Genomic DNA, 12,293 nt, shown 5'->3' on the forward strand with positions numbered 1-12,293 from the left:
AAATGGACTTGAAAACAGGTCCCTCTAATTCAAAGACTAGCTATCTATCCACTATGCCATGCTGCCTTTTTTTTTAAATATGAGGTGACTGATAAGATTAAACAAATACAAAATAGAGAGATTAGGGATAAAAAACCGAATAGAACATATCTAAAGGGAAAATGGAGAGAGATGTTATTAGGCATCCAAGATAAACTGAGTACCATGGTCAAGCTCTTATGGGTATCTTGTGTTTCAGAATATTTTCTTATTAAAAAAAAAAAGCACATTAGTCAGTAGAACCCCACCCTCCATTTATTCCTAGAATTAAACTCAAGGGGATTTTATTATATGGATAATTAAGTAACAAAGTATACACTATGGTTTTTGAAAAGATAAACACTTTAATACTAATCCTATAAAGACTGAGGGAATACTATTAAATGACTGTTTGACTGTTTAAGTATTTTTAAATGATCTGAGATATGTTCTAGATACTTTTTTTTACTTCTTGATATAACTTCAAATAGGGTTAGAACTTGAGGAATATGAAGGATAGATAGTTAACATGTCTATCAAAATACCTCAACTGTAGATATCTTAGCTAATTCTTTTGTAGGTGCTAGATTACAATCAATTTATGGTAAAAGTGAAAGCCATCATTTCTAAATGATATATACTTTAAGAAGATGACATTCTCACCTAGGAATGGTCAATTTATTTTAAGTTTAGTTTTTAAAAAAATATTTTTTATTATAAGAGCAACAAAAATACCAGCTGGAAAAATCAACAATTTCCCAGTAGTGGGCTGGAGGGGAACAACTTTGGATCATCTCTATGATATGCCATACAGAATAGATAACACAACTTTATAATGAAAAATATGAAGGACTTATAAGGCTTATACCTTATCCTGAACATAACTTCACCATGGTCATAGATAATACCTTAAAATTAGGCATTAGAACTGCATCTGAAAGGGCCAACCAGGGTGTTAATTCTAAAATCTTACCACTTCCCCCAACTAAATGAAGAAACCAATGAGATGAAGTGATTTTTATTTTTGTTTACCACCTTGTTCCTATAGAAAAGGCTAGTAAAAGGTTCACTAATTTTAAATCAAAGACTATAAAGAAATACCCTACCAATAAAGAAAGCTGTTGATCTTCCTGTTTTCTACGATAGGGAGGATGTACAACTAAGAGTTGATAAGACTGGAGGGTTAGTTAATGTGTCACACACACACACATACACACACACTTGTCTCCTCCACCCATTTTCATTTCTTCCTCAAGAAATAATAATCAAATCAATAGTATTAATGCTATTGGAAATGATATGAGGATCTATTGCCTGATGGTTCTACTCATAATCACCATGACTGGCTATAACTCAGTTAACTAAGTATTCTCTAAGTGTCCACTATGTGTCAGACAGTGCTCCAGGCATACAAAGAAAAAAATGAAACCTGCCCTCAAGGAGTTTGCTTTCCATTGAGGGGGAATCATGTACATATATGGGCATATACAAAACTTATATGAAGTGATTTTGTGGGAGGCTGGAGTGGGGGGGCTCTAATACTAGGGGCAGGGGAAGTTCAGGAAAAGCTTCCTGTACGAGATGACTTGAGCCCAGCTTTGAAGAGAAATAGAGATTCTAATGGGGTAAGTGAAGAGTTCATCCTAGGAACAAGAAATAATCGTGCAGATACAGAGATATGGGTGATGGAAGGAAGTATGTATGAAAAACAGAGCAGGCAAGTTTAAGGACAAATAGGGAAGAATTTTTAATTCCAAAAAGAGGAGTTGTAATTAATTCTAGAATGGGAAGTTGCCAAGTGTTTATATTGAGCAGGAAAGTGAAATGTTCAGATCAACGTGGAGGATAGATAGAAAGAGGAGAATCCAAATAGATGGCTATTCTGATAGGTCAGTGAGAGATGATGTGGGACTAATTAGGGTGGTGGCCCTTTGAGCAGAGAAGGGTATAGATATAAAAGATTTTGTAGAAATACAACAAAACAAATATATTTAACTAGACCATAGCTCTCTTCCTCAGCCACTACTCACTAAGATAGATGATATACTCCAAGAGTGTAAGCAAGCTCCTTGAGGGTAAGGACTATTTCTCTTTTATGTTTGTATCCTTAATCCCTAAGCACAGCAGGTGTTGTAGATAAATTAATAAAGTGAGTGACTGACTAAATGATGTTTGATGTAGATTAAAATTTAGGGTTAGATAAAAAAGTGATTTGATACCATTTAAGATTTCAGATTGCATCTGTTGGGATATCATTTCTACCAATTCTTGATTTAAGCAGTAATGTTTTTTAGGGGAGAAGAGTAGTGGTAGAAGACCAGATATTATTTTATACATAGAGGGAACTCTCCATAAGGAAATTCCCTCTACTCATGCTTATCAGCAACTGCTCTGTAATTTATATTGTTTTTAAAGAATAATCTGGGACATTGAAGTGATTAAATGACTTGCTTAGGGGCAACATGAAGGCAACACGAGTTAAAAGCAAGCAATAGTGTTTTGACTAAGGTTCTAAAAAAGCATTTATATCAAAGAAAAGGTTGGTTCATAAGAAGTTCTTTGTTTCTGAGCTAAAAGTTGATGCTAGTTCTAAGAATCATACTAATACCAAAAGATCAAGAATATTAAGGGAATTAATGAAAAAAATGTTAAGGGAGATAAGCTAGTAGTACCACATCTCAAACTGTAATAAAAATGGTAATCATCAAAACAATCTGTTACAATATGTTTTGTATGATAGTGCATGTATAACCAATGGAATAGATTACATAGGTACATAATACACAGTAGAAACTGACCACAGTAAATTTAATGTCTGATAAAACTGAAAGATCCAAGTTTCTGGGAAAATTCATTATTTAACAAAAACTGCTGGGAAAACCGTGAAACAACATTATGGAAAAAGTAGGCAAAGGGCAACAGCTTATATACCATGTACCCAGATGAAGCCAAAATAGGTTCATGACTTAGACATAAATGGTGCTACCATAAGTAAACCAGGTGAGCATGGAAGAGTTTACCTGTCAGATCTAAGAATACAGGAAGATTTTATGACTAAAAAAAGAGATAGAGAGGATTACAAGATATAAAAATGAATAATTTTGACTACATCAAATAAAGGCTTTTCACCCAAATAAAACCAATGGAGGAACCAAGATTAGGAGGAAAACAGAAAATGGGGAACAATTTTTATACCTAGTGTCTCTGATAAAGGACTCATTTTTCAAGTATATAGAAAACTGAGCCAAATCTATAAGAATAAAAGTCTTTCACCAATAGATAGTCCAAAAATATGAACAGAGTTTTCAGAAAAAGAAATCAAAACTATGTATAGTCAGATGAAAAAAATACTCAAATCATTATTGATTTGAGAATTGCAAATTTAAGCAGCTCTGAAATATTACCTCATACTGAATAGATTGGTTAATATGATGGTAAAGGAAAATGAATCTACTGCCAAATCCTGTCATTTCTACCTTTGTAACACCAATTCTCAATGCTCCCTTTTCTCCTCTGATATTGCGACCAACCTGGTGCACAGACCTATCACTTCAAACTACTTCCGTAGCTTTCAACTTGGTCTCCCTAGTCCCTTGGTCCCTCTCAAATCTCTCCCCATTCCCATCTATATTCTATTCAGTTGTCAGATTAATTTTCCTGAAGTGCAGACTTGACTATGTTGTACCAATATTCAATAAAATCCAAGGGCCTGGGGCAGCTGGGTGGCTCAGTGAATTGAGAGCCAGGCCTGGAGACAGGAGCCTAGATTCAAATCTGGCCTCAGACAACTTCCTAGCTGTGTGACCCTGAGCAAGTCGCTTAACCCTCATTACCTAGCCCTTACCTCTCTTCTGCCTTGGAACCAATATAGAGTACAGATTCCAAGATGGAAGGTAAGAGGTTTTTTTTTAAACCCTCTTTTGGCTTTTAAAGCCTTCTAATCTGGTCCCTTCCTCTCTTTCTAGTCTTTTACCACATACTCTGATCCAGTAACACTGTTTCATTGCTATTCCTCTCACATAAAACTCGATTTTCTGACTCCAGATAGCTTCATTGATTGTTTCTCATGTTTAGAATTCTTTCTCTACTCATTTCTTCTTCCTGGTTTCAAGTTAATTCAACAAGCATCTATTAAGCATGCACTATGTGCCAGGAACCTTATGAAGCACTGGGGATACACAGAAAGGTAAAAAGTTGTCTCTGCTCTCCAGGAGACCACAGTCTAACAGGGTAGTCAATATGCAAACTAGTTTATAGATACTAAAAATAACTTTAAAAAGATTGTCAGTTAAAACCTCAGCTTCTGCAAGAAGTCCTTTCTGATCCTCCTTAATGCTAGCTCCTTCCCTCTGAGATGATCTCCAATATATTTTATAGAATTTGTTTGTACATAGGGTTCTACACCATTATCTCCTTCATTAGACTGTAACCTCCTTGAAGGAAGAGATTGTTTTTGCCTTTCTTTTTACCCCATTGCTTAGCAGAGTGCTTGGCACATAATAAGCACTTAATAAAGCTTGACTTGATAAAGATATACTAAATTGTTACGACAGTTGTAAGAAGATTATGATAAATGTGTTATCTACAACAGTAGCTCAGAAGCTGATATTCTAGTCTAGGCCACCCTGGTCTCTACCCAGCTACTTAGCCAGCCAAGTGGTAGATGAAAATTTGAATGTAAGGGGATTTATTAAGATGCCTACAGAGGGGGCAGCTGGGTAGCTCAGTGGATTGAGAGCCAGGCCTAGAGATGGGAGGTCCTTGGTTCAAATCTGATCTCAGATACTTCCCAGCTGTGTGACCCTGGGCAAGTCACTTGACCCCCCATTGCCTACTCTTACCACTCTTCTGCCTTGGAGCCAATACTCAGTATTGACTCCAAGATGGAAGGTAAGGGTTTAAAAAAAAGATTCTTACAGAGAAGTAATAAATCTACAATGAAGTAGATTTATTTTTGAAGCCCTTTATAAAATTGGGAACCACAAATATTTCTCCATCATATATCCTAACACAACTAGAGAGAAAAATTTAGAAGCTTTAAAAAATTCTATTCAGTGTTTTCAAGAGAGATTTTAATTATCCTTTTCTAGCACAATGGTAATACAGGAATTTAATGAAAAGAGGACAAAATTGCCTGTTATACCAAATATAAATTCTTTGTCTACTATGCTGCCTCACAAAATTAAAATGTTATGATTTGAAAGGTGTTTTGATGGGGGTCAGTTCATTTGCTAACCCTCTAATATGACTTTTTGTTCAGCTACCATCATGCCATGCCCCAACTTGGATCACTGTGCTTCACTGGCTTCCAACTTTTTCAAGGATGAGGGTCCCCTTTTTTAAATAGTAAAAAAATATAAAATAGTTCATTATTAATGCCCATTGACTATTAAATTATTGACAATGAGCTGCCATGAATTCCATGTTTTAAAATAAATTTGCATTTCACTAAACACAACACCTAAATACATTTGAAAAATATTGATATTTTGTGAGGCAGTATTTTTTGAAAGGCAAAAATTCTGCAGCCCACCAGGGTTCCTCAGGTTACAGTATTAACCATTGATCTATAACATTGTCTCCTAAAAATTTATTTTGTTCTCTGATACCAAAATGTTGACAGTTTTCCTCTGCATGTCCTGAAGGATGACTATTCAAGCTGTGTTATAAGATCTTAAATGCTTTCATATTTCTGGTTGAATGAATCAACAAAGATCAAAATCAAATTAGTGAAAAAGTATATGTAAGTTGACAAAGAAATGTTTGTCACATCACTTATACATTATAATAATCACAGGCACTGGTATTTTATAATTCATACTAGAAAATATTTTACTATAGAACATCTATAACAATTTTTTAAAGATAGAGATGGAAATGGATGTATTTCTCTAACTTATAGTTAAGTAAATGAATGTAAATTAGTAAAAATAGCCTTATTATTCAATTATTGAATAGAAAAACACAATGAAATGTTAAGAGAAAAACAAAATAAAAAAGTCAAGACATAGAGTAGAAATAAAAGCTTATGTAAAGGAAGATTTAATGAAGTATAAACAGATGATTTCAAGACAATGAACCTGTGATTTTTCTCTATTTCTAGATAGCAAAATAATCTAGGATGATCCAAAAAACTTTCACAGTTTTAAATTTATAGGTAGAACAAAGTAAGTACATTATTTCTTGTTTGTCGTATACAAAGGACCAGAGAAATAAAACTGTAAAAGCACAGTAGGATCTCCCATATTTGCATCCCCAAACTTGGAAATCCAGATAATACAGCATTTTCTAATCTATTTGCTCTTGACACATTTCTGTTCAATGCTATCAGGCTCTACCTTGGGCTCCAAACATTATCTGTGACATCCCAGCTGTATGTGCACTGAGGTTCAGACAGCATTGGTAACTCCAGCCAATTCCATTCAGTGAAATATTTCTGAAGTGCATAGTAAATGTACCATATTATGCTGGGTCACTAATGTCTTGGACTAGGGCCAGGAATTGAGGTAGAAGGCTTAAGGGCTATGATGGATCTTGAGATTAGATGTAAGCAAAAATGGGGATCAATAGCATAGGATCAGAAATCTAAGAACTGGTTCCAATCATAGGAACTGGAACAGGTTAATAACCTAGAGAGCTGGCCAGATAGGAAAGGCTCCTATGTATGTAAAGAACTTCCAATTTAGCAAACCTTCTACATAGGCACTCTATGCATAGTGTGGTTGAATACTATATAATAATATATAATAGTGCACAATGTGGCCTTGGAATCAGGGAAACCTGAGCCCAATTCCTACCTCTAAAACACAGAGAAGTTACAGGATCTTGGGTAAATCTGTTCACCTCTTAGTGCCTTAGGCAACTAAGACCTTAGGCCACATACTGGTTGTCACCTGCTTTGGCAGAGGTTTCTTCACAGGAAATTCCCTACACAGACAAAATCATAGATGCAAAATCTGTGTCACTGTACCTGCGACCACTTACCCCACTCCAAACAAACAAACAAACACCCTTTACATTCTTATTAACTCTACATCAAATATATTCGCTACATAGCCAATAGTCATCATTTCAAGAGAGAAGCATAATTTCTACACTGTGGCCAAATATGCAGTTATTATATTCCTGAAGGAAATAAGGGGAGGGATTATGAGATTAGAAGCCAAAAAAGACGAAGCTATTTGATTCTGTCCCATTCCTAGTCCATATTATCATATAATGGTTACTGAATGATAACATCGATTGCCCTCATAGGAAAACCTTTTCTCATTTTATTAATGAGTGTGAGGGGTTAGACTATCCTAGAAAGCAATAAAGCCTTTTACTTAGTCTGTGGGACAGTTTGCATTTTCTGAGGCTGAAGTAAAAAGAATATTTTGCCCCCTCTGTGAACTGCCCTGCACTGGTGTGCTACTGGCAATTTGCTTAGCAGCTTTCACTTTAGAGGTAGTCTTCTCTCAGATGCTCCCAGGCCATCCATTTGGGAGACTTGAAAAAGAAATTTCAGTATAAGTATGAAAAAGTAAAAATGTAGAATTAGAATTTCAAGTGATTTAGAAGAGGTACTTTCTAGCTATTTACCCAAAATGAGGTACAGATGGGATAAGGCAGCTGAGGATGCTGTAATTACAGGGGATTGAAGAATAAGGCACAGAGACAAACAGAAAACAAAGAGAAAGAAATGGTGACCAAGGGGCTACCCAACCACATTGATCCCTTGTTTGTCAGTGACAGGCAGCATTGTACCTTGTGCAACAGTGTTGGATAGTGTTTCTTTTCAGACAGGATATCAGGAATTAGACGGGCAAATGAGCCAGATCACTGCAAAGCAGTTTCTAGAATTCATGGGCCACAGAACAATTTAACCATAGTGCTGTATCCAAAAGAATTTCTAAATCCTATGTGGTAAGCTATAGTGAGTTAAGCTATGTGCTACCTCTACACTTAGCTAGGAGATGGGACTTTCAGGCTGGCTGAACAAAACATTGTTCATTTTTGTATTAAAAATATAGCAGAACAGAACAGAACAGAAACTAAACTTCCAGGCTGGCTTCACTGAGCTTTTAGAGACTAAAGCTGATAATGGGGACTCCAAACCTGAGATGGGGAGGGAAGTGTTTCCTTTGGGAGACTGAAGCTCGGAAGTGATTATAACACTGCATTCTATAACAGATAGGTCTAATGCTTGATTATAATATGACTTTATTACTATGCCTAACTACAAAATAAGGAGTGGACTACATGACTTTTTAGATTTGTTCCCGCTCTAACTCTATGCTCTTATAGCCTAATTAAACTGTTTAACTGTATATGGGTTAACTTGGGGTCTAAGTGAATATCAATAGTCTGGCTATGCCACAGGGAGAAGGGCAATATGAACCAAAGAATGAAGAATAACCCTAGATATTGACAGGTTGGAATAGAATAAGCTCATATTTCACAAAATGAATTAAAATGTGTTAGGCTTTTGGAGTTCCATGTATCTGGCCTATTCCTACCACAGGATATTCTACCTATGTCAGAGATGATAACCATTAAGAAAATTTGTTAACCTTGTACAGAACTATAACATGTGAAAATTTAAATCTTTAAACAAAGAAGAGTACTCAAAGCAAACAACTAAAGAAAAGCTGTTTGGTGGTAAGAAAGAAATCTGTATCTTAATATAGAAAGGACATAAACCTACTAAAATAAAAACTATGATTTAGAGAAAATGGACAAAATGGTAGTAAGATTTATTTTTTTCATTAGCTGGTAACTAAAGACAATTGTAAAAATGACATTTGAAATACCAAAGATGACTTCAAATTATGCAAGCTATTTAAAGACTAGTAAATCCTCCATAATCACCTAAATGATGGAGGGCAGGATAAAAGAATGACTATTTTATCTATTAAAGCTTGTTTTCATACATCCAATTATAAGTACTTTACATGAGAGTACTGATAATATGCCAAATTACATTAGGATGAGCTTTAAATAGAGCATTTAATATAATTGTTTCCTTATTCTTAACAACTTTCTAAAGCCCCATTAAAAATCCAAAAGCATTTGTACATTCCTTGACCAAAGCAAATGTTATATAGCAGCCTCCCAATTTTCCACACAAAATAAATCTTATTTTTATATGTAAACCTCAAAATTCCAAAAATTGACTGTAAGCTCTCTTATAAAGCATTACACATAATTCTTTAAAAATTATCTGTAGGGGAAGCAGGGTGGCTCAGTGAATTAAGAGTCAGGTCTAGAGATGAGAGGTCCTAGGTTCCAATATGGCCTCGGACACTTCCTAGTTGTGTGACCCTGGGCAAGTCACTTAACCTCCATTGCCTAGCCCTTATCATTCTTCTGCTGTAGAACCAACGTACAGATTTGATTCTAAGGTGGAAGATAAGGGTTTAAAAAAATAAAATAAAAATTATCTGTAAGAGAGCTTATATTTTTAATACAGAAATGAACAAATGGGAAAACAATAGCTAACTCTTTAAAGAAGTTAAGGTGCTATTTGGTCCCAGTGCTAAAGCTTATTAGCAGTGTGCTGCTTATTTTACACATATTTTACATGTAAATTTTACATTTGCCAATCAACTAATGAGTTAGGGCATTCAATACTATTTAATTATTAGTTTTGCAATATAGCAATATGAGATCATAAATTAAAAAGTTGTATAAAAAGAAATTATGTAAATTCTTTGAAGTGAAAAAATTTTAATTATAATTTTAAAATGCTAAAGAAGTGAACATTAAACAAGAGAGAAAGATGTAGGAAAAATACTTCTACCTTTTGTTTCTACAGTAACTTTTAACCACAAGACTGAAAGTACTGAAACAAATTGGACAAGATGCTACTGATGAAAAGAAAATAAATGCTCTTTTTGGGGAGGAAGCTATTTTAATCCATTTAGATATATTTATTGAATTCTTTCTCTTCAAGTGTATAAATGGCATCCAATGACCTTAAAACCTTGTTATTCTGTCAAATAAGAACTCTTCATGTTTTTTTAACACAATAAATCCCATTCCATTCTCTAATTGTTGTAAATTTAAGTATGTATTGAACTACATTCCTATATATTGTAAAGTCCTAAAGATATGTCTCTAACATTTTATTTTTAAGTCTTCTCTATCAAGTAGTAAATATATAATAAGGTACTGATACATATATGAAGTCAGTTCCCTAACTTGCCAAATGGTTACATTTTAAAGGTATGCTGATAACCCAAAGTTTTGTATCAAAGAAGCACTTTTACAAGGTATTAAGTTCTTGGCCCAACCTACAAAATATTTTTTGGTTTGGCTCATCTTTTTGTTCCTATTTTTTCTCCTGCTATGAGGACCTTTGAGCCTGGTCTTCTGGTCTCAAACATTAGCAAGGCACTTTGCAGGGTGGGGAGTTTTTTACCCTAGTGATTGCTAATAACAAAGAGAAACTGGCAGGGTACAAAAAAAAAAAAAGCTTCTATAAACAATTCCCCTTTCTCTTTTTTCACTTAGAATTTCAAAAGGAAGAGAAAGATAAGTATGGATGATGAGTCTTTGGGTCCACAAAGACTTAAAGCAGAGTTTTGAGAACAGGTTTTTATAAAGTATTTTGCTTTTAGTATTTTGGTGTAATTGATTTCCTTTTTAACATATGTATTTCATTTTATGCATTTAAAAATATTATTCTAAGAAAGGTTCATAAATTTTGCCAGATTATCAAAGAGGACTTAATCTAAAAAAAAAGTTTGGAACGTAACCAAAATAAAATTTATCAACATTTCAGATGAACACACAGATATTAAATTTCCAGGCACTTTCAAAGAGGAGCTGGGAGAGGCCAGTAAGTGGAGGATGAGGGAGTAAAAGACCTGGGGAGAAGGTGAAATTTTGTCTTTCTTTTCCACTTCTTTTTCCACTAGTTACTATCAGTTCTGTCTCTGACATAGGGTGTCACTAAAGTGAATCAGGAAGAGGAATGAGAGATTCCAAGAAGCAGTAAGACCTGTGGTTTCTAGGGTCAGAGGAAAAGGACGAAAAAACTAGATAAAGACTGGGAGGGAAGGGGAAGCTCTTGTAGCCACCCAAACTAAGGCATATTTGGTAAACTGAATAGGCATATTCATATGTAAAGAATAAATATAATTGGGTGTACAATAAACATGGCTCCATCTTATAATTTCCAAGAAAAATGGAACAATAAATATAAATCCATGTTCACTATTGTTAATTATCCACATTAATTACCTGGTCTAAGAGATCTTCTACCTTCTTTTGCCACCCATCCCTGGCAGCATTTTTTTCCCGCTCTTTTAGCTGCAAAAGTTGATTCATTGCTGACTTTTTATCCTCTTCATGTTGAAGTCTTAACTCTTCTCGAAGCTTAGAACACTCTTGTCTAAAAATGAGACATTATTTAGCAATTGAATAGATGAATACAAAGTACTTGGCAAATAGAATTACTTTTCTCAAAAGTACAATCATCAATGTTCCCATTTCAAAAAGAAAACAATCAGAAAAATTTGTTCATTGTCACCAAATGAATCTGTGGAGGTGCAGAAAATAGACATCAGACCTTCAGTCTCAGCACTTTTATATTAGATCAATCACCATGCTACATTTGTCAAATTATTGCAATATGTTACCAGACTAATGGGATAAATGCGAGCACAAAAGTCTGCCACCCAAATGACCTAAATTCATTTACCAACCAAGTAAAGTAAGAGAATGGTAGTGAAACATAATTGTGGTAAAATAAGAAAAAGATGAACTAAGTTCAATAGAGTATTAAGAAGTGGTAAGATATAGCGTCTTCAAGGCCAATAGTGGAAGAAAAAAGGATTTGGGGAAAGCATGGACATTGCTTCCTCAAAACTGGCAGAGGGGAAAGATAAAAAGGTAGGAGAAAAAGCTGATGGTTGTTGGCAAAAGTTATGATTAGGAGAGTCTGTGTTACAAATATATATATATGTATATTTATATATATATACACACACACACACATACACTCACTGGCATGAATGTCTCATTAGTAATCACTAAAGGCTTATGGTTCAGGGAAGGTATTATTAATTAAAAGGTAAAAGAAAATCATGTAGCTACACTATATTTTAATATTCAATTACCATGTTCTGAAAAATAAAATTTTATCCACATTGCTGTGGATAAAAGAATTATAAAAGTTTAAAGAAGAGTCTTGTATTTGCATTGGGAATAAAGGTGGTGAACTGGAAGACAGTCAATGAATAAAGACATACATGTCCTTCCTAACAGCTGAATATTCTTTACCCTGAGGA

General features: G+C 34.5%; 1 protein-coding gene across 1 annotated transcript in view; it reads right to left on the bottom strand.

The window, feature by feature from the left end:
• Positions 1-12,293, bottom strand: part of FAM184A (family with sequence similarity 184 member A) — a 121,908-nt gene that overhangs the window by 36,639 nt on the left and 72,976 nt on the right. Inside the window, exon 9 of the mRNA XM_044676848.1 lies at positions 11,245-11,395. Coding sequence (XP_044532783.1) covers positions 11,245-11,395 — 151 coding nt within the window. The remainder of the gene's footprint in view (positions 1-11,244; positions 11,396-12,293) is intronic.

Source organism: Gracilinanus agilis, chromosome 4 (assembly GCF_016433145.1).
Source record: "Gracilinanus agilis isolate LMUSP501 chromosome 4, AgileGrace, whole genome shotgun sequence".
Taxonomy (NCBI): Eukaryota; Metazoa; Chordata; class Mammalia; order Didelphimorphia; family Didelphidae; genus Gracilinanus; species Gracilinanus agilis.